This window comes from Oncorhynchus kisutch, linkage group LG6 (assembly GCF_002021735.2).
Source record: "Oncorhynchus kisutch isolate 150728-3 linkage group LG6, Okis_V2, whole genome shotgun sequence".
NCBI classification, from domain to species: Eukaryota; Metazoa; Chordata; class Actinopteri; order Salmoniformes; family Salmonidae; genus Oncorhynchus; species Oncorhynchus kisutch.
Window position 1 is genome coordinate 34,131,313 of NC_034179.2, and position 24,071 is coordinate 34,155,383.

At 43.2% G+C, this 24,071-nt stretch overlaps 1 protein-coding gene across 1 annotated transcript in view; it reads right to left on the reverse strand.

The window, feature by feature from the left end:
* The window catches only part of med13a (mediator complex subunit 13a), a 110,524-nt gene extending 89,694 nt beyond the window's left edge, over positions 1 to 20,830 (reverse strand). Inside the window, exons 1-2 of the mRNA XM_031826638.1 lie at positions 20,237 to 20,830; positions 9,788 to 10,022 (exon numbers count right to left, since the gene is read on the reverse strand). Coding sequence (XP_031682498.1) covers positions 9,788 to 10,022; positions 20,237 to 20,302 — 301 coding nt within the window. The 5' untranslated portion in view covers positions 20,303 to 20,830. The remainder of the gene's footprint in view (positions 1 to 9,787; positions 10,023 to 20,236) is intronic.
* Positions 20,831 to 24,071: the final 3,241 nt, after the last annotated feature.

A 24,071-nucleotide genomic window follows, 5' to 3' on the forward strand; every position in this document is an offset into this window, starting at 1 on the left:
TATCTCAGAAGCTTTTCGCGGCTGACACAGAGAACAGGGTCAAACCGAAGTACTCAGAATCTTTAGCCTGGATTAATAGGGAATATTGCTCACCAATTATCTTAGATCCACATCAACAGCCTTGCCGCTACAGTGCTGCTGCAACCACAACAAACCTTGTTCCAAAACAACCTCAAGCAAGCTCAGCGTAATTGAGAGGGGTTACAGCTTGGTTGTGTTCAAATTGTATGCAGGACATCTGGGTGGGCAAACATTCATGTTTTTCCTCAGGTGTAGCCAGATAATACAAAGCCTTTTGGATAGGTGTTGAGATAAGCCTGAACTGCGCCATCTCACTTAATCATGTCATGTTTATCAGTTATATCCAGAAGGAGGAAAACTGACACTATTAAGGCAGTTGCACTTGTCAAGTGAAGTCTTAGACCGTTTTCACATTCATGACAGCAAAGGGAAATGCTGTTGTGTCGCGCACGATACCCGCCCGACAGTTGCCTCCCTCCGAGCACGTCGGTGTAAACAGAACTGTCTCGTCAAGCTCAACACTCCTACAGTATAAATGGTAAAAGCAGAGCAATCTTTTTAAAAGAGATGAAATTGTTTGACCTGAAATTTCAGTAAGAGCCCGTTACATTCTAAATTGTGTACTTAGGCAAATGCCAGCTCGCCATACGCTTGTCGGCGGCCCTGCTGGGCGGATTGCCACACAATGCTACAAATGAAGAAACATAACTTATATGTATGATCTATATGCATTTTATTTTTGCATGGCGGGAATGGGCTTTTATATAAAACAACTCAACATCTCAACTCCACGGTGAATTATATCCACGTTTTCTGTCTCAATTTGCTTTTACCACAGGTAGCCTAATGATTTGCATGATATTGATAAAAATGAAGCATTGGTTGTTGTACTGTTTGTAAGGTAGGCCTACTGTAATTTTATATTTATATTAGAGGGGTAATCATTCATTTTTGATAGGCTAACATTACTTGATGAAGACATGTTGTTAGCTTTAGCTAGCAGTACCTCTGTGTTTTTGTCTTGAAGCTAAAATATAGTACCCGCAAAACACCAGCCTCAACGTCAACAGTGAAGAGGCGACTCCGGGATGCTGGCCTTCTAGGAAGAGTTGAAAAAAAGCCATATCTCAGACTGGCCAATAAAAATAAAAGATTAAGATGGGCAAAAGAACACAGACACTGGACAGAGGAACTCTGCCTAGAAGGCCAGCATCCCAGAGTCGCTTTGAGGAGTTGAGGACTTGTGAGGCGTCTGTTTTAGAGGTCGACCGATTATGATTTTTCAACGGCGATAACAATACTGATTATTGTAGGACCAAAAAAAGCCGATACCGATTAATCTGCCGATTTTTTTAATTTATGTGTAATAATGACAATTACAACAATACTGAATGAACACTTATTTTAACTTAATATAATACATCGATAAAATCTATTTAGCCTCAAATAAATAATGAAACATGTTCAATTTGGTTTAAATAATGCAAAAACAAAGTGTTGGAGAAGAAAGTAAAAGTGCAATATGTGCCATGTAAAAAAAGCTACCGTTTAAGTTCCTTGCTCAGAACATGAGAACATATGAACGCTTGTTGTTCCTTTTAATGTGTGAAAGTTACATATTTAAAAAATATATATTTTGAATTTCGTGCGCTGCCTTTTCAGTGGAATGTTGTCGAGCTAGAAAGGTTAACCTTTACGACTAGGGGGCAGTATTTTCATTTTTGGATAAAAAACGTTCCCGTTTTAAACAAGATATTTTGTCACGAAAAGATGCTCGACTATGCATATAATTGACAGCTTTGGATAGAAAACACTCTGACGTTTCCAAAACGGCAAAGATATTGTCTGTGAGTGCAACAGAATTGATGTTACAGGCGAAACCCAGATAAAAATCCAATCAGGAAGTGCCGCATTGTTTTAAACCGCTTCATGCAAATGACTCCTTATATGGCTGTGAATGAGCTACGAATGAGCTTACGTTTTCTACATATTCCCCAAGGTGTCTACAGCATTGTGACGTCTTTTTATGCATTTCTGTTGAAGAATAGCCGTAAGGGACCACATTTAGCAAGTGGTCACATGATGTCTCCCGCAGAAAATCTTGCGTAAAATACTGAGGTAGCCATTTATCCAATCGCTTCTTATGAGAAACCAATTGTCTCGACGGATATATTATCGAATAGATATGTTAAAAACACCTTGAGGATTGATTCTAAACAACGTTTGCCATGTTTCTATCGATATTATGGAGCTAATTTGGAAAAAAGTTTGGCGTTGTAGTGACAGCATTTTCCGGTCGATTTCTCAGCCAAGCGTGATGAACAAACGGGTGTCACGCCTTGGTCATAGTATTTTGTGTTTTCGTTATATATTTGGTCAGGCCAGGGTGTGACAGGGGTTTATGTGTTGTGTTTCGTATTGGGGTTTTATAGGATTTGGGATTGCTATGATTAGGGGTGTGTCTAGTTAGGCTTGGCTGCCTGAGGCGGTTCTCAATCTGGAGTCAGGTGATTCTCGTTGCCTCTGATTGGGAACCGTATTTAGGTAGCCTGAGTTTCGCTTTGTATTTCGTGGGTGATTGTTCCTGTCCCTGTGTTGTGTTCACCAGATAGGCTGTATAGGTTTCATGTTCCGTTTGTTGTTTTTGTATTTATTAGTTATTTCATGTATCGTCACTTTTTTCTTCATTAAAGACATGAGTAACCACCACGCTGCATTTCGGTCCGACTCTCTTTCAACAAACAAAGAACGCCGTTACAGAATCACCCACCACACACGGACCGAGCGGCGTGGTAACAGGCAGGAAAAGCGAAAGGAGGAATGGACATGGGAAGACGTATTGGATGGCAAAGGTTGTTACACTTGGGAGGAGATACCGGCTGGAAGAGATCGCCTCCCATGGGAACAGGTGGAGGCACTGAGGAGAGCAGAGGCAGCCGGAGAAAAGAGCCGACGATACGAGGGAACACGGTTGGCAAGGAAACCCGAAAAGCAGCCCCAAAAATGTATTGGGGGGGGGGGCTCAGAGGGAGAGTGGATGAGTCAGGTGTCAGACCTGAGCCAACTCTCCTTGCTAATCGTGAAGAGCAGTTGCAGTGGGAGAGGCTGCATCACTTGGAGAATTGGACATGGGAGGAGGAACTGGACGGAAAAGGACCCTGGGCTCAGCCTGGAGAATATCGCCGTCCCAAGGAAGAACTAGAGGCGGCTAAAGCGGGGAGGCGCTGGTATGAAGAGGCAGCACGGCGACGCGGATGGAAGCCTGAGAGTCGGCCCCAAAAATGTATTGGGGGGGGGGGCTTACAGGGAGTATGGCTATGCCATGGTAGGAGACCTGCGCAAACTCCCTGTGCTTACCGGGGGGCTAAAGAGACCGGGCGGGCACCGTGTTATGCTAGTGAGCGCACGGTGTCTCCAGTGCGGGTGCATAGCCCGGTACGGTTCATACCAGCCCTTCGTATTGGCCGGGCTAGAGTGGGCATCGAGCCAGGTAAGCTTGGGCAGGCTCGGTGCTCAAGAGCTCCAGTGCGCCTGCACGGTCCGGTCTATCCAGAGCCACCTCCACACACCAGTCCTCCGGTAGCAGCTCCCCACACCAGGCTTCCTGTGCGTGTCCTCGCTCCAGTATCACCAGTGCCCGCACCACGCATCAGGCCTACAGTGCGCCTCGCCTCTCCTGCGCTGTCGGTGCCTTTCTCCTCTCCTGCGCTACCGGAGTCTCCTGTCTGTTCAGCGCTATCAGAGCCTTCCTTCCCTCCTGCCTGTTCGAAGCAGCCTGAGTTGCCAGTCTGCAGGGAGCTGTCAGTATGCATGAAGCAGCCAGAGCTGTCAGTCTGCAAAGAGCTGTCAGCCTGCAAGGAGCTGTCAGTCTGCATGAAGCGGTCAGAGCTGTCAGTCTGCAAGGAGCTGCCAGTCTGCAGGGAGCTGTCAGTATGCATGAAGCAGCCAGAGCTGTCAGTCTGCAAAGAGCTGTCAGTCTGCAGGGAGCTGTCAGTCTGCAAGGAGCTGCCAGTCTGCAGGGTGCTGTCAGCCTGCATGGAGCAGTCAGAGCTGTCAGTCTGCATGAAGCAGCCAGAGCTGTCAGTCTGCAAGGAGCTGTCAGCCTGCATGGAGCAGTCAGAGCTGTCAGTCTGCAAGGAGCTGCCAGTCTGCAGGGAGCTGTCAGTCTGCAAGGAGCTGTCAGTCTGCAAGGAGCTGCCAGTCTGCAGGGTGCTGTCAGCCTGCATGGAGCAGTCAGAGCTGTCAGTCTGCATGAAGCAGCCAGAGCTGCCAGTCTGCAAAGAGCTGCCAGTCTGCAAGGAGCTGTCAGCCTGCATGGAGCAGTCAGAGCTGCCAGTCTGCAAAGAGCTGCCAGTCTGCAAGGAGCTGTCAGCCTGCATGGAGCAGTCAGAGCTGTCAGTCTGCATAGAGCAGCTAGATCCGCCAGTCAGCCATGATCTTCTAGATCTGCCAGTCAACCAGATTCTTCCAGATCTGCTAGTCAACCAGAATCTTCCAGATCTGCTAGTCAACCAGAATCTTCCAGATCTGCTAGTCAACCAGAATCTTCCAGATCTGCTAGTCAACCTGAATCTTCCAGATCAGCCAGCCAGCCAGGATCTACCGGAGCCTACTACCTACCTGAGCTTCCTCTCAGTACTGGGCTTCCTCTCAGTACTGGGCTTCCTCTCAGTACTGGGCTTCCCCTCAGTTCCGGGCTGCCCCTCAGTCCCGAGCTGCCTCAGTCCCGAGCTGCCCCTCAGTCCCGAGCTGCCCCTCAGTCCCGAGCTGCCCCTCAGTCCCGAGCTGTCCCTCAGTCCCGAGATTCCCCTCAGTCACGAGCTGCTCCTCAGTTCTGTGGGGTTCTGGGTGAGGACTATTAGGCCATGGTCTGCGGCGAGGGTGGATTATCCCAGGACGCGAAGGGGAGGAACTATGACATTTATGGAGTGGGGTCCACGTCCCGAGCCGGAGCCGCCACCATGGACAGACGCCCACCCGGACCCTCCCTATGGTTTTGAGGTGCGTCCGGGAGTCCGCACCTTGGGGGGGGTTCTGTCACGCCTTGGTCACAGTATTTTGTGTTTTCGTTATATATTTGGTCAGGCCAGGGTGTGACATGGGTTTATGTGTTGTGTTTCGTATTGGGGTTTTATAGGATTTGGGATTGCTATGATTAGGGGTGTGTCTAGTTAGGCTTGGCTGCCTGAGGCGGTTCTCAATCTGGAGTCAGGTGATTCTTGTTGCCTCTGATTGGGAACCGTATTTAGGTAGCCTGAGTTTCGCTTTGTATTTCGTGGGTGATTGTTCCTGTCTCTGTGTAGTGTTCACCAGATAGGCTGTATAGGTTTCATGTTCCGTTTGTTGTTTTTGTATTTATTAGTTATTTCATGTATCGTCACTTTTTTCTTCATTAAAGACATGAGTAACCACCACGCTGCATTTCGGTCCGACTCTCTTTCAACAAACAAAGAACGTATTTCTGTATCAATTTTATTTTATTTTAATGGACCAAGAAAAAGGTTTTTCTTTCAAAAACAAGGACATTTCTAAGTGACCCCAAACTCAAATCAAAACACTTCACCGGTGAATATTGCCATTTTTCATCATCAGAAAAAGACAGTAAAAAGAACACACAGTAAACTAGGTCCGCGGCATATAAATTGTGTTTTAATCACACGTCCTTGAACAACTGGCACAATCAAGATCTGCTCCTTGAGATATTTTTGGAGTCGGTAGGAAAGGAAAAGGGATACCTAGTCAGTTTTAGAACTGAATGTATTCAACTGAAATGTGTCTTCCGCATTTAACCCAACCCCTCTGAATCAGAGAAGTGCGTAGGGCTGCCTTAATCGACATCCACATTGGAACAAAGGGGGTTACAGAAACAACAATATTTGCATTCAATATTTTTCTCTTTCCCACAGATCTGGGAGATGAATGGATTTTCACCAGATGCCTCATTCAATCTGAGGGGCAGCCATCTTCACAGGTGTCAGGGCAAGGAAGAGAAACAAAGACCTGACCTGCAGACACTGCTCCTCCAGTGTACTGAAATATGCCCTTTGGAGCTGCCCTGAGAGGTGCACATCAGAGCTGTTCTGAATAGTAAAGAATGGGCAGGCCTGGAAATGTCCAAAGTATTTGGCAGAGCCAACAAAAACTAACAAGAGCAGAGCTATGCCAGCTGATTGTTAGCGCCACACACATCCATACTAAAATAAAACCCTTCAGAGAGGCTAAATTAAGCACATCTCCTTCCCCTCAGTACAAACATCCAAAACAACATAGTTGTCCATCCGTTAAACAGCAGAGGGATCATTGAAAGACAAGTGTACTCCTCTTCCCTCCCTCCTCTCTAGAGAACTGACCCAACATGCAGTAATAAATGAATGCGTGTGCTGCTCAGTTTTGGCGCCCCAGGGAGCACAATGGAGATGACTGGGCTGATAAGAGATCCTTCTCTGCACAACAGACAACTCTCTTTCTTTCCCTTTAAACCTCCACACAGCAATCTCTTATTAGGCTATTTTACATGAGTAAAATGTGTTGTAAGATCTATCTCTCTTCAACATTGGATTGGCATCTTTTCTGTTTACAATATCCTTACATTAGCCTTGGATGTGGTGTGACCAAAGCCACATTCCTGCTTTGTGTGTGTACAGCTACTAGCATTCCGTAAATACCATATTACAGACAAACAAAAGGAGGATAGCGATTCAAACTATACAGGAGCTTCTCATCTAAACCACATTGTACACTTGATTATTGCAACGGTTCACAATTGTGTGGACATTTTAAAAGCCTTTAGTTTTCAATTTGGCTAACAGAACAACATGCTGTTTTCTGGTATTAAGGTAATGAAGGTACTTGCAGGGACGTGGGGTGTCAGAGAGCCATTGTCTTTACACTGTACCATAAGATGTGTCTCACACACTACCTACAGAGGTGGTTTGCGAAAGAGAGATTTAAATCTAGGTCTTTATACAATGCAAAAAATGTGTGTCCTGGAACTAGTATACGTCATCAAACTAGTGTAGCGTAAAGAGGCCCGCAGTCCAACTGCAATATAGAGGGGCTGATAGTGTGTATGGTTTCATAATAGCCACAAGAGTAAACACTTAAAAAGTTTGAATCATACTGATACTAAACCAGACGTTTTTTTAAAAAAATTTTTACTTTTGTTTCCGGGCTTCATCTGCTTGAGAAACTTTTTCAATTTCATCAGAAAGACGGGGAACTGACTGGCTGGGAGCCATGATTGCAAAGTGGAGCCTGCAGCCTGTAGCCTTGGAGTCACCTGCAGCTGAGTGGAGGCTGGAGCAGAGGGAGGGAACAGGTAGGGAGGGCTGGTAATGCCCAGGGGAGAAAAAGACAAAGTGACAGAGAGAGGGAGTGACTGCCATAGGAGGCAGGCCCACTGGGGCCTGGCAGAGCAGGAGGGATGAAGGGCGAGATGGAGGGGGGGAAAGGAGGCACATGAGTAGCAGGCCCAGGAACCAGGGAGAAATTCACCACCAAACAATTACCCTCTCAGACAGACAGACCTCTGGTCCTAATTTCTATGCAAAAAAGGATCAGTCGTTCTTTGAGGGCGGGAAAAACCTTGCTGGCATTTATCTGTGGAGGATGCCCCTGGATAGGAGAGCGACTCCACCACCGGCTTCCAGGGCAGCCAGGGGGAGGAGGTTATTTGCATAAGGATAAAACCCTATGCAAGCAGTTTAATTTTGCAATCGCGTCCGTTCGCTTGCTTGGAATAATGTTTTGTGCATGGCCACAGGAAGATTAGAATTGTTTTTCTCAAATGTCCTGATAAAGAACAGGCTGACAGAGTAACTTGTCCCCCTCCAACATGGGGAGAATAGTGCAGGGCCTAGCTAACAGTCTGCCCCCCCCTCTCTCAAAGGGATTACTGGCCCACTGTTTTGTTTACACAGAAATGGCACTTGCTCAAAATTAAAAGACTTTCTCAGGCCGTTAATCTAATGAGCGCGGAAGGAGAAAATGAGCCGCCACCATTTCTGCTGCCGACATGAAAGAATATAACTGATTTTCATGTTTACCACCAACAATGCAATAAGGGGGGTTAAAAAATGACAAACAAAAAAGTGCTTCACATTTCCAGGGATTACCCCAATTTGACTTGGACGGTTTGACTGAGGAAAAGGGCAAACCCATCAGCCACTTGCACGGAGGAAAAAGGGCATGGTGTTAAGCAGCTGATCACCGCCACTAAAACACACACGTTGTGACCATCTTCTGTGTTGCTTCACACTTTCACTGCCAGCACACCAAGGAGAGGCTCCATCCCACTGCCGTCCACACACACAGTCCATTTAATGCTCCAGCCCTGCAGGTTATTACCGAAGCCCACCAGGGCTGGATTGGCTGCCATCACGCCATTTAGCTTCCACTTCCAGCCCACTTCAAGCACAACCTGTCATAATGAAGGAGGGCCACGGGCCGGCTGTGTGTCTGTGTGCAGGTGTGTGTGTCATGGCTCAGACTTAGGAGTTCAATCTCCCAGCCAAAGAGCATGAATAAAGATGGTCTCTGTCCATCAACCACTGTTGCTGTAGAAAGAAAGAAATGTGAGAGGATGGAGGGAGGAGGGAAAAGAGAGAGAGCACTGGGCCAGACCTCCATGATGTGTTAGGCTCGTTTCTGCATCGTTGCTCCTGCATATAAAACATTTCACAGAAGTCATGAGAAGAGGGATTCACCCACCCACCCCCTTTTCTATCCTCCTTTTTAAATGGGAAGATGCGATAAGCTTTCTGATATTGCCTCGGCGACACAAAGTGCAGGGCGCTGCTTTATCGTGTGCTGGAGGGCGGAAGGCGCTTAGATGCCATGATAAGGCTTACAGTGCGTGCACACACACACACAGAAAAAAATAACTACGGTGGTTGTAGCGAGTGTTTGCTCCAAACAGTGGGAGTTGACCTGCAGGTGAAGGCTGTTCTCTGCCAGACTGGCTGCTTGTCATTTAGGGGATGAGGGAGAAACTAAGGGAGCTATCTGGTTAACACTATCACCTTCTAAGCTCTCACAGTGAATTGATCTCCCCAGAGTTCACAGCGTCAGTCAGCCTGACAATCAACCCCTGCCCTGAACCTTGTAATATTTGACATTATACAACCAGCACTTTAACTATCATCATTATCACCACTGGCTTAGGTATTGCTCTGAGGTCTGCAGCACTCAAGAAGCTCCTTTTCATGATCTTTTATAATAATCACCCATTTAACCAGCTCTGTAACCTTCGATGAATGCATAAAAAGGTTCATTGAAAGAAACATGAGTCCCTCATTTATCTCTTGTGAGCTGCAACGGCAATCTTAAACATGGTCTGATTGGGCCGTTGCTTGGACTGTATTCTTCAGTCTTATTTGTATTATTGTTTATTCACCTGTCACTTCCCCCCTGCGACTCCCCCCACGGAATATTTTATCCTTCCCCCCCCCCCAATGGACATTTATAATTGTTACAGTTGTAAACATATATTATTATTATTATTTGTATTATTGTTTCATTCACTTCTCTTTTTGACCTGCACTGTTGGAGCTCAGAGCATAAGAATATCACTATATCCTGCAATTACATCTGTGACTAAGAAGAAGAAATACATCTAATTACATTGTTTTAAATTATAAACCAAAGCCATCACACAGGCTTAGTACTGCTGTTTCAAGTTATTGGACCATGGCAGGTATTCTATCCAGGTTAGCGTGAGTGTGTGTCTGTGTGTATACATGCGCCCACTCTCTCTATTCTGTCTCACCTGTAAGTTCGTGATGGATCAGCTCTGCGAAGTTAGGGTCGTCCCCCCACCAGAACAGCCAGATCTCTCTACGTCCAGGCCTCTGGCTCCGCCGCCACACGCTCAGTATGTCCGCCTTGAGGCAGCGGCTGAAGCTGCACAGGATGGGGTCCTCCTCGGTCACGGGGAAGAGGATGGGCGCAGAGGTGGGGCCCTGCCACACGTACCGCTTCCATTTGATCCCAGTCAGATCAGCCTGGGAGGGGGAGGGAGAGAGTCAGCCACTGCCACAGGAGCCAGGTACCCGTGGGTAAACATTTTAACACTAGAAAGGCCATAGGGATCATTTTGAAATGGCCCTCTCCATATATTTAACACACGTACTGTATATTGTTAGAATTTCGAGATCACGAACAGAATGTGTTATAAGCAGTTTTTAGAGGAAATGTCATTTTTTCAGTGGGGTGACAAAAAGTGACTTTTTAAAAAATCCTCCTACATTGTTACATGCAGGTAAGATGCTTCTGTATAGTATCAGAAAGTGAAGATTCGGAGGTTTCCAAAATACTTAACATTGCCAAATATCAATATCAAAATTGAAGAGATGAGCTCTATTTCAAAATATCCCTTTTTCCAAGAACAACCACTATTCAATGCGCTCCACCAGTGAACAATCGGCAACAGAGAGCTATGATCCCTTATTGATGTCACTTGTTAAATACACTTCAATCAGTGTAGATTGAGACAATTGAAACATGGATTTGTGCCATTCAGAGGTTGAATGGGCAAGACAAAAGATTTAAGTGCCTTTGAATGGGGTATGGTAGTAGGTGCCAGGCACACCGGCTTGTGTCCAGAACTGCAACACTGCCGACTTTTTCAAGCTCAACAGTTTCCTTATGTATCAAGAATGGTCCATTGAGGCTGTTCTAAGGGCAAAAGAGGGGGATGTAATGCAATATTAGGAAGGTGTTCCTAATGTTTGGTATACTCAGTGTATTTATTAGACTGTTAGAATGTTATTGGCCTGAAGGCAGGTCCAAAGAGGCCCGGATCTCTAGTGTTACAGTCAACGTTAAACAAGCAGAAGCATTCATTCTCCTTTATGGAGCCTCCGCCTCATCAGGAGGAACACTTACAACAAGGAGACACATAGGCAGGCAGCCACAGAATTAGAAAAACAAAGAGAGATACAGGAAAGGGAGATGGGAAAACAGAGAGAGAGTGAGGAGAAAGAGACAGAGATAGAGGCAGAGGGAGGAGAGAGATCGAGGAAGAAGATAACAATATGGAGGGAGGAGAGAGAGGAGAGATAGCGGAAGGCGAGAGATAAAGGAAGATGTAGTGTTGGATTGAGATAGATAGACAGACAGACAGACAGACAGACAGACAGACAGACAGACAGACAGACAGACAGACAGACAGACAGACAGACAGACAGACAGACAGACAGACAGATAGATAGATAGATAGATAGATAGATAGATAGATAGATAGATAGATAGATAGATAGATAGATAGATAGATAGATAGATAGATAGATAGATAGATAGATAGATAGATAGATAGATAGATAGATAGATAGATAGATAGATAGATAGATAGATAGATAGATAGATAGATGTAACAAGAAGAAAGGCTTCAATATAAACAGAAAGAATCGTGGCTAAAAAGAGAAGCAGCAAAAAAAGCCTTGGCTTGTTTTTGTTCCAATTGTGTGCACTTTAGCTTCAGGTGCTTTTCATTCTCAACATGAACAACATGAACAACATGTTCAATGCTCTCAGAACAAAACCTCCCTAATGCTTGTAAATGGGCTCTGACCACCTTAATCCTTTTTAATGATGAGTGCTTTGGGGAGTGTGCTCTATATAAGCCAACATTGTCCGGCTTTTATAGAGAGAGGGAACACAACTCAGAGAAATTCATTGGTTGTAAATCACTAGCAGCAGCACAGAGTACTACAGGGTTATGAAGTGTTTAACCAGGAACATTACGCTCCACTGCTACAGCTGCCTACCTACCCTTGGCGGGTGGCTGAGGCTCACCAGAAAGCAGGCCCTACGTACAGCATTTAACACCATAGTACCCTCCAAACTCGTCATTAAGCTCGAGATCCTAGGTCTCGACCCCACCCTCTGAAACTGGGTCCTGGACTTTCTGACGGGTCGCCCCAAGGTGGTGAAGGTAGGAAACAACATCACCACCCAGCTGATCCTCAACACTGGGGCCCCACAATGGTGCGTTCTCAGCCCTATCCTGTACTCCATGTTCACCCATGACTGAGTGGCCATGCACGCCTCCAACTCAATCATCAAGTTTGCAGACGACACTACAGTGGTAGGCTTTATTACCAACAACGATGCGACGGCTTACAGGGAGGAGGTGAGGGCCCCCGGAGTGTGGTGTCAGGAAAATAACCTCTCACTCAACGTCAACAAAACAAAGGAGATAATCGTGGACTTAAGGAAACAGCAGAGGGAGCACCCCATCCACATCGACGGGACAGTAGTGGAAAGGAACATTTGAAGTTTCTCGGGATACACATCACGGACAAACAGACAGCCTAGTGAAGAAGGCGCAACAGCACCTCTTAAACCTCAGGAGGCTGAAAAAATGTGTCTTGTCACCTAAAACACTCACAAACTTTTACAGATGCACAACCGAGAGCGTCCTGTCGGGCTGTATCACCGCGTGGTACGGTAACTGTTCCGTCCACAACTGCAAGGGTAGTGCGGTCTGCACAACGTACAGGGCAAACTACCTGCCCTCTAGGACACCTACAGCACCTGATGTCACAGGAAGGCCAAAAAGAAAGACAACAACCACCCGAGCCACTGCCTGTTCACCCCGCTATCATCCAGAATGCAAGGTCATTACAGGTTAGAGGTCGACCGATTATAATTTTTCAACGCCGATACCGATACTGATAATAATGACAATTACAACAATACTGAACGAACACTTATTTTAACTTAATATAATAGATCAATCAAATCAATTTAGCCTCAAGTAAATAATGAAACATGTTCAATTTGGTTTAAATAATACAAAAACAGGCCTCCCGGGTGGCGCAGTGGTTAAGGGCGCTGTACTGCAGCGCCAGCTGTGCGCCCAGGCTCTGTCGTAACCGGCCGCGACCGGGAGGTCCGTGGGGCGACGCACAATTGGCCTAGTGTCGTCCGGGTTAGGGAGGGCTTGGCCGGTAGGGATGTCCTTGTCTCATCGCGCACCAGCGACTCCTGTGGCGGGCCGGGCGCAGTGCACACTAACCCAGGTTGCCAGGTGCACGGTGTTTCCTCCAACACATTGGTGCGGCTGGCTTCCGGGTTGGATGCGCGCTGTGTTAAGAAGCAGTGCGGCTTGGTTGGGTTGTGTATCGGAGGACATATGACTTTCAACTTTCGTCTCTCCCGAGCCCGTACGGGAGTTGTAGCGATGAGACAAGATAGTAGCTACTAAAAACAATTTGATACCATGAAATTGGGGAGAAAAAGGGGTACATTTAAAAAATATATATAATAATGCAAAAACAAAGTGTTGGAGAAGAAAGTAAAAGTGCAATATGTGCTATGTAAGAAAGCTAACGTTTCAGTTCCTTGTTCAGAACATGAGAACATATGAAAGTTCCTTTTAACATGAGTCTTCAATAGTCCCAGGTAAGAAGTTTTAGGTTGTAGTTATTATAGGAATTATAGGACTATTTCTCTCTATACCATTTGTATTTCATTAACCTTTGACTATTGGATGTTCTTAGTATTGTTCTTTAGTATTGCCTGTGTAACAGTATAGCTTCCGTCCCTCTCCTCGCTCCTCCCTGGGCTCGAACCAGCAACACAACGACAACAGCCACCATGGAAAAAGCGTTACCCATGCAGAGCAAGGGGAACAACTACTAGATGGCTCAGAGCGAGTGACGTTTGAAACGCTATTAGCGCGCGCTAACTAGCTAGCCATTTCACTTCGGTTACACCAGCCTCATCTCGGGAGTTGATAGGCTTGAAGTCATAAACAGCGCAATGCTTGATGCACAACGAAGAGCTGCTGGCAAAAAGCACGAAAGTGCTGTTTGAATGAATGTTTACGCGCCTACTGCCTACCACCGCTCAGTCAGATACTTAGATACTTGTATGCTTGTATGCTCAGTCAGATTATGTGCAACGCAGGACACGGTAGATAATATCTAGTAATATCATCAACCATATGTAGTTAACTAGTGATTATGATTGATTGTTTTTTATAAGATAAGTTTAATGCTAGCTAGCAACTTACCTTGGCTTACTGCATTCGCGTAACAGGCAGTCTCCTTGTGGAGTGCAACGAGAGAGAGGCAGGTCGTTATTGCGATGGACTAAATTAACTGTAATGTTTAAAAGATTGGATCCCCCGAGCTGACAAGGTGAAAATCTGTCGTTCTGCCCCTGAACGAGGCAGTTAACCCACCGTTCCTTGGCCGTCATTAAAAATAAGAATGTGTTCTTAACTTACTTACCTAGTTAAATAAAGGTATAAAAAATATATATTTTAAAAATTGGCAAATCGGCGCCCAAAAATACCGATTTCTGATTGTTATGGAAACTTGAAATCGGCCCTAATTAATTGGCCCTTCCGATTAATCGGACGACCTCTAGTACAGGTGCATCAAAGCTGGGACCAAGAGACTGAAAAACAGCTTCTATCTCAAGGCCATCAGAATGTTAAACAGTCATCTACAAAATAGCTTCCAACACTCTACTCAGCAAACTGGATGCAGTTTATCACAGTGCCATCCGTTTTGTTACTAAAGCACTTTATACCACCCACCACTGCGACCTGTATGCTCTAGTCGGCTGGCCCTCGCTACATATTCGTCGCCAGACCCACTGGCTCCAGGTCATCCAGGTCATCTACAAGTCCATGCTAGGTAAAGCTCCGCCTTATCTCAGTTCACTGGTCACGATGGCAACACCCAGCCGTAGCACGTGCTCCAGCAGGTGTATCTCACTGATCATCCCTAAAGCCAACACCTCATTTGGCCGCCTTTCGTTCCAGTTCTCTGCTGCCTGTGACTGGAACAAATTGCAAAAATCGCTGAAGTTGGAGACTTTTATCTCCCTCACCAACTTCAAACATCTGCTATCTGAGCAGCTAACCGATCGCTGCAGCTGTACATAGTCTATCGGTAAATAGCCCACCCAAATTTACCTACCTCATCCCCATACTGTTTATATTTATTTACTTTTCTGCACACCAATATCTCTATCTGTACATGACCATCTGATCATTTATCACTCCAGTGTTAATCTGCAAAATTGTAATTATTCGCCTACCTCCTCCTCATGCCTTTTGCACACAATGTATATAGACTCTTTTTTTTCTACTGTGTTACTGACTTGTTAATTGTTTACTCCATGTGTAACTCTGTGTTGTCTGTTCACACTGCTATGCTTTATCTTGGCCAGGTCGCAGTTGTAAATGAGAACTTGTTCTCAACTAGCCTACCTGGTTAAATAAAGGTGAAATAAAAAATAAAATAAAATCACTAGCATAGAGGCTGCTGCCAACATACAGACTCAAACCTCTGGCCACTTTAATAAATTGACTTAATAATGGTATCACTAGTCACTTTAAATAATCCCACTTTAATAATGTTTACATATCCTACATTACTCACCTCATATGTATATACTGTATTCTATACCATCTACTGCATCTTGCCTATGCCGTTCGGCCATTACTCATCCATATATTTATATGTACATATTCTTATTCATCCCTTTACATTTGTGTGTATAAGGTAGTCGTTGTGAATTTGTTAGATTACTTGTTAGATATTACTGCATTGTCGGAACTAGAAGCACAAGCATTTTACTATACTCACATTAACATCTGCTAACCATGTGTATGTGACCAATAAAATGTTATTTTATTTGAGTATTTATTTGACGTACAACCAGGCAGCGCTTCCTGTGTCCATGTCCTACACTGTCTCCCACACACACCACCCACCCCCGAATACATCATGCCTTCCAGTGTTTTAGGCTTACACTCAGTGCCCATGTCATACACTGAAACGCCGCAAAGACCAACACTACCATCACAAACTATGTTGCAATATTGCCTTACAGTCCTTCTCTTGATGGAGCGCCTATCTATCCTTGCAGCATGGCAGACAACTGATTTGCGTGAACTGGGCCTAGTACAGATTCTTGAGGCGGGCCATTTTCTGCTGCCAGGTGATATACAAGTTGACAAACTGTCACTTTGACTTTGTTAGAAATAAACAATTACAATTAAATTGGCGGGTAAATTTAAATCAAATTAAACACTACGAACGTGAGCGAATGATTAAGCCTAGCCTGCCTAGCCGGGTATAAACTGGGAGATTAGTGGTGGGGGGTGGTGTTGTCAAAACAGAGCGCTCTGTGGTGTCAACTGGATCCAAGCTGGATCACAACAACAAGTTAGTTATCCATTATAACATGGCAGCCAGGAAGGCTATACGCTGGCCACAATGGCCAGTCAGAATGCTACAGATATCAAAATGCTACAATGATCTGACTAGAATATGATGAGCAACTGTAACTACAAAAATATAGATTTTATTCCAAATATTGAAAGCTCATAGGCTGTTGAGTTTAGTGACACAATCTATCAAATTTACAAGATATGACTACAAAAAAAAGACTTTCCTCAACACTACCCTTTCCCACGTGTCCCTACATGTTTTTCATTGCTAGGATTTATTGTGATTGGCAGGCACACCAACTATCAGCTTCTTCACTCATTACCAATTCATCAAGCAACATCATAGGAAATGTCTCAAATCAGGAATTTTGCTCAAGGGCATTCAAACGCTGTTCCAGTCAAGACACCATTCACAAGCCCATATTCATTTATCATATAGGCCTATAGACTACCGGTTCATCAAGTATGCACTACTGTACTACTAGCTTATTCCTTTCACCAGTATACTACTACTGTTGCTGCAGTTTCTGTTTCAGAAACTTCATCCACCAAACCCTCTCTCTCTCATGGTGGCAGACATAGTGGTGTGAGGAACTACCTGACACCTGCGTCTTGCAGAGAAACATCTGTGCTGCAAGGAAAGAAAAGGGAGGGGAAAAACTGTGTGAAACCAGATCGTCTGCAATTATAGAAACGGACTGTTTCTGAAATGGGTGGCGCTGGGACTGTAAGCCTGCATATATGCCCATCTTACTTATTCTTCTTCAGAAATGCATTTTCATCGCACAATCCATTCTTTTGATGATAGCTCTGAATTGTTTTCATGTATTTTTCTGTCAATGTTAGGCTTTTCAAAGCCGTGGAATGACCGCTCTCTCTGTCAAAGATCAAGTCCAAGCTTTCAATCCATAAACTAGGCTATTCTCTGCTAACAGTATCTGGCAATCTTCCAGAGGCAGATTGCGCCAGCAAAAGTCTGTGTGCCTTCTGCGGTCAATCAATCTATCTATCTTTTTAAAATCTACATCTGAGTTACAGTCTGAATGTGTCAGAGAAACCTGTGTGCTTCCTTCAAACTGACACGACTAGCTGTTAGTATAATGCTCAGGTATGTAGGCAACTGTGTATGCAAAATGTCCTCCCACCAAAAGTGCAAGAACCGGGGTCGAGTTAAGGTTCCTTTTTCAGATGCCGAGGCCTTCAGGCCAAACTCCCATAGCGGCTATAAGGGAATCTGAGGGCAAAGCCATTTGACGGACTCAGAAAGTTGATGTAAAATCTGTCTGGGATTTGCGGGTTACGACCCCTCCTTTTGTCAGATGCTCAGCTTCGCTCACCTTCCCTCTCACAGCTTAGAGCTCCAGGTCCCATTGTGGAACACACTAAGTGCCAACAGCTGCCTTCCCTTCCCTTGCTTTCCCTTCCTGCCATTCTCCCTCCCAGCGACTTCAGATTCCCCCTTCCAAGTGCATTAGCTCAAATGAGCAAAAAGGTGTAATGAGTTTGCACTCAAAAAGATACTGCATAAAGCTTACTTCATTATTCGATTTTCAATAGTTCAAATGAAGAAGATTTTTAACTTACATGCACTTTAAGCACTAAAGATTTTGAGATGCAAACCTTTGCACTACCCTGCCAACTTTTTGTAAATATTCTATATATATTAGTGATGGGGGAAGAAATCGATAGTTACGTATCACAATTTTATTTTTGGACAATATTATATCAATATTTGACTCCAAAATACTATTTTTCATCATAAAGCTTGTTCTCCATCTTCTTTGTAAAGTGAGCCAACATGTTTTCAGAACTTTTGTATATATATCCCTGACTGATCAAAAGGTGTTTCTCATGCTCTCTCGTCTCTCTGCAGCAGACATATAGTGAGGAAGATGTTTGGAGCATCAAATCACAATATATATAGAATCATGATAATCACAATACATATCCTAGCAAGTACACATCTGTTGCTTTTTTCTGTTGTTGTGTTTTACATTTTAATGTGATCTTGTCTGTACGTACTTTGACTGCTGCTAAATGTATGTCCTCGAGGACATTAAAGTTTCTGAATTTTCTGAATCAGAGACAAGCAACAGGTGAAGTTGCTCAAACCATCCCAGAGCAGACAGATAGACACCCCACCACCACTACTAGCATCTCTCTCTGTCACGGTCTCACCCTCCCACTGCAAAACATGAAACTAGTCTGTTTGCATCTTGGAAAACTCTGGAGAAATGCAAATCCACTCGGTCTACTCTCTCCTCTCGTCCAGCCTTTTCATCAGCACGGCATTTGTCACTGCCGCAGTGTTTGTTAACTTATCCTGACAAGAGACATAGTCTAGCAGGGCCATTGTGACCTGACTATTGATTTATGAAAATAATGTGTTATAACACATACCAATTAATCTACAAACAAACTTCAACACCCAGAAAGCTGCTCAACTTAAAAAAACTAACGAGAATAATACATTTTAAATAAACATTGCAATAAGACTCCTGAGAACTATTAGTTATGGGAAAAGTGCCAAGCTGTGTTCACTGCATTCTTTCAGCCTAAAACCACAATGCCTGTTCAGAGTGTGAGTCATACAGGACCGTGAACAGCAACACAGGTGTCATGCTCATCTCAGTCTGCAGTAAAATGTCTCCCTACTATTGCAATACAGCAACCAGTCATTCACTACTAGCCTGTCCTGTTCATTCAGCTTTACTGTCAAATGCTTCGGAAAAGGACGATTCAAGTACATCAATATTTATCTATTGAACCTTCATGAAGGGGAATTGTTCACATCTGTCATACAGTACATACTGTACAGAAAGAATGCAATGCATTGCTGGAAACATATAGTTGGTGCACTACTGAGAAGTTCTTAGATTGGTCTAGCAAGTAGTAGGGGTGCAAGGGACAAGAGGGAACGTCTGAGCTTTTTCCTTGAGTCTATTATGTACTTTTGGTTGTGTATTTATGATAGCTATATAATTCAATTGTTTTACGACTGACTAGCAACAGTATCAATCAGCACTATGAGAACTAAGACATACAAATAAATACACAGATATAAAACAAAACAGTGAATGGCATTCATTTGTCATGAAAAATGTTTTCAACTTGAAAACTTGCCAGACGGGAAGTAAGTACTACATTCTAAAGAGATGCACTAACAATATCCAAGAGTACATTGTTGTTTCTTAATATTTCAGCTCTTTAAGGTGAGCACGAGCCAAGAATGTAAACAACAAATGATTGGAAAGCAAACGTGACAATTTTAAAGGAAAAGTATAAGCCCGCAAATATGCTACAATTTATCAGTAGCTAAACTCTTCATTGGCTACTTAAAAGAAACAATGTAGCAATCAATGTATCTTCACAACTACACTGGCCCACTGACAACAACACGGTAGAACATGGAAGTTGAAATTAGAAGCCAACGTTCACGAGCATATACTTTCCATGGTCGAACGCCAAATGTTTCTGCCGTTTAGCTAGTTTGCTATTTGTGCAAATGAACAACATTGTAAGGTAGTTAGCAGGCTAGCCAACTGCTTGGGTTTATTTTAAGGTCACATAAATAAGCTACACAACGCATGTGATAAAAAGCATAACGATATAGAACGTTAATTTAACCAAGTAAACAACTAGACAAAAATGTAATCATGCATGGTATTCAACGTTCCGTTAGATAGCTAGTTAGCTAGGATGTTTATCATCACCACACGTTACATTAGTTGCACTTTTTTTTTGCCTAAAACTCTCAGGGGTGGAATGCATTGAATATGATCAAACTGAAAATGTGTGATGGCAAACAGCATGCATGCAGCTGCAAGTGACAGATAACACTATTATTCTTTAATCTTGCACAACTTCAAAGTATGCAAATAAACATTGCCTTAGTGAATGATGTTTGAATTGCAGTGCTCGACAGGCCCTGCCTGCTTTTCCATTGCTGTGGCTACTAACGTTAGCTCGCTCTCTTCAGCTAGTTAAAAATGGCTGCTTTTCCTTTAGTTTTAAATCTCTTACCAGACAGAATAGATTGGAGTGGCAATCCTCCAAGCTGGCCCCGTTTGGTACAAAACAAGAACTCATCCTTTCACAGCGAGATCGAACATTCCATCATTTCAGTTCCCGGGAAAATAAAGACAAGATTTTCAAATGTATTTTGCAAGATGTATAATAAGGTAATAAACGATAATTATTTTTTAAAACAATTGGCTGGAGAATGTTATTCAACAACCCTTCGAATGCTATTGTCCGCCCTAAAATAAAAGCTGTCAAAATATCGCCTTCACAACCTCTCTATCGACCTCTCGAATACAAATGAAATAAAACATTTAAATGGAGCGAAAATGCTCTTAAAACAAAAAGAAAAGGAGAGCAAAGAAGCAACTATCCCCCTCCCCCTTAGCTTAAAACGGTTTTAGCTAAAAACGTTACTCTACTCCTCCATCACCATCAAAATCAATCTAAAAACGAATAACATCCTTAAAATCCAATCGGAAATTGGCATATGCCTATCTCTACGGTAATTTTAACCATTATTTCGGTCTCTGATCCTTCTGGTTCCATTTGAATTCATGGATTCCTTTCTTTAATGGCGGCCACAGGGAGAACTCTGCCTCCAAAAGCCTATTGGCTCATTGTGGTCATGAGGGCTGTAATAACACTGTAACAGATGGGTATTGCCGCTAGGCGAGAGCAAGAGGCGCTACTGAGCAACCAGATTCTGTTACTAATGATCAAACCTTTAAATTGACCGACTTTCACAGTGCACCACCTAGTGCATACACAAAGAAATGTATCCATTCCTTGCATCAACATTTACATCATACGGTGTGTGGCCTTGCAATCACAGCAAAGCCCTAAAAACTTTCACCTAATCGAATGTGTCAGTGTAGGCGGGGATACAATGTAACACTATTATAACACCATTGTCATGCTGTAGTAACATAAAGCACGCGCGACGCTAATACAATTCACGAGTTGCCCAGGCCACAAGTGCCATGAACTGTGACAAATTATTGTTGCGCCACTCTGAGAACAAATTATATTAACAAATGTGCTGTCAAGCGTTCAAGATTATTGAATATATTCGGTCATGATTAAGTAGCTGTTTGACTCAATAATTTAAACCCAAAAGGTGACTGCACTTGTTATTTTAGAAAAAAAATGTTTATACAATTGATACTGAGCATTTCTCTTTTATTTGTATGAAAATGTGTTCGGTTAATACTTTTCAGATGATTGATTGTGATTAATGCATGGAATTCCAAGAAGCCAAATCTATGCAAAGTATTTAGCCCAATTTACACCTGCTGTGACACATATTGCATTATTTTATGGCAGGTTATGACACATACACATCCCTGCCCCCCCTACCAAGAAGTTTTCTTTCATTTGAAATGTTGTTTCTTAAGTCCTTTATTTCACCTTTATTTAACCAGGTAGGCCAGATGAGAACACCTTTATTTAACCAGGTAGGCCAGATGAGAACACCTTTATTTAACCAGGTAGGCCAGATGAGAACACCTTTATTTAACCAGGTAGGCCAGATGAGAACACCTTTATTTAACCAGGTAGGCCAGATGAGAACACCTTTATTTAACCAGGTAGGCCAGATGAGAACAAGTTCTCATTTACAACTGCGACCTGGCCAAGATAAAGCAAAGCAGTGCGACAAAAACACATAAACAAACGTACAGTCAATAACACAACAGAAAAATCTATGTACAGTGTGTGCAAATGTAGAAGATTAAGGAGGTAAGGCAATAAATAGGCCATAGAGGCGAAATAATTACAATTTAGCTTTAACACTGGAATGATAGATGTGCAGATGATGATGTGCAAGTAGAGACACTGGGGTGCAAAAAAGCAAGAAGATAAATAACAATATGGGGATGAGGTAGTTGGGTGTGCTATTTACTTTGTAACTTACTTTGGGTGTGCTATTGACGTTTTTCTATTTACTTTGTTGTTGTTGTAGTGAATCCTTTACATGTAATGAATCCTTTACATAATTTCTAGAAAATACACTTCATGGCACACTTTCAAGAAGCATTATGACCATCCTGTGTCACTTTACTTGGACTAAGAAAATACACTTTATGACACTGGCAGGAAACATTATGACCATCATAATTATATAAGCCAGATAGGTCTATCACATACATGCCCTTTATGTCAGTCATCAGTCAAAAAGAGGGTGTCTTGTCCTTCTCCTGAAATCTGCTCCTGCATTCATCCCAGTCATTGAAACAGAGCATTGGGGTAGGTGCATGTCTGACATCAATTTGTGCACAATTACAATGATGGTACATTTCCAAAAACATACTGTTGACAAGTAGACTATGGTGTAATTGAATGTTTTGCCTTGTGTTGACACTCTTATGTAGGTGTCATAACCAGCCATAACATAATGTGATATGTGTCACAACAGGTCAAAATATATGTGTCATGACAGTATTATGACCATATTATAACAGGTTATGTCAGGTGTTATGATATATTATGACATGGTTAACACTAGTCAACACTGGCCAATTTACTGTGTGCTATGAAAGGGACACATCTGCAGGCTTCCATACATTGTTGGGCCAGTGTGACAGTTGTACTACACTCCTTAGCCATAAAAGTTATGAAAGAATCAATGTTCATCATTCATTTAAATGACAATTGAACAGGTAAAGAGGTATGCTTAGATAATCTATGCAGAAAAATATAAAACAATTTTTTACATAGAATTAGACATAATGATTATGGCTCTAGATTGCAGGAAGAAGCTATTTCACATACTTCCTGCACCCTCTACAATATTCGGTACATGATGCCCCTGCCCATTTTTATGTCTATCTCCCACCAGACAGGACTGATAATCTCTCTCTCCCTGTTCCTCTCTCTTTATCATCACTCCCACGAGATATGAAAAACAATTGGGTAATGATAAAGTTTCTGTGGGATTGTTAAGAGTAAAACATTTGACATAACATTGTAACTAATGGGAAACTAACCAGATTGTTATTATATCTGCTGATATTTTGTATTGTTCTTATCTTGTTAAATCTCTACGGACATCTGACTGACAAGGTCTACAGTCCCTGCCTGTCTGTGCACCAAAATAAACTGTGTGCAGCATGTGTTAGCAGGTCTTGCTGTACTTCGACTAAATCCTGTGGAAAGAAAGTGAAAAATACATATGAGGTTTTGCCTGTCATGAGGCCATGATCTGCATTTAATGAAAGCATGTGGTTAAACAAGACAGGAGAACAGCAACAAGAGGAACAGGATATTGTAGCAATGATCACCAAATGAGTGACTGTGTGTGAGCTAAACAGTGTAGAGTGAATGGAATGCCAGATATCTGGAGGTCTGTAAATAGCCTGAATAGCTTGAGAGTGTTATAATAATGGGATTATTCGACGTTCATTGTGATCAAAACAGCTGGAAATCAATTGTGAATTATTATCAAATTGATATTGATTTGAAAACTACATGTATTCAAATCTGGATTTATAGGCAAGGATAAGTCATGGAATGTGAATTACAGGGAAATTCTATGTCATTGGAACTGATTTGGAATTGGAGCCAGATTCCAGATTTTTGTTTGTTGACCAGGTTGTTTTCTGAACATGTGTGTGCAACCAGCAGAAAAACAATCCAGACTCTTTAGTCAACAGAGTGATCTTAACCCAAGACAGGATGAACATTGCCGTTAATGAAGAGTCAAGTGACAAATGTACAAATATTTCTGTAAATCAATCAAATTGGCCACCCAGGAAAGTGTTCACTCTCTCCTCAGACGTACACAGCTGTTCTGAGAGCCAAGGCATCAGCATGTGTGCGTGTGTGTGTATGTGTGTGT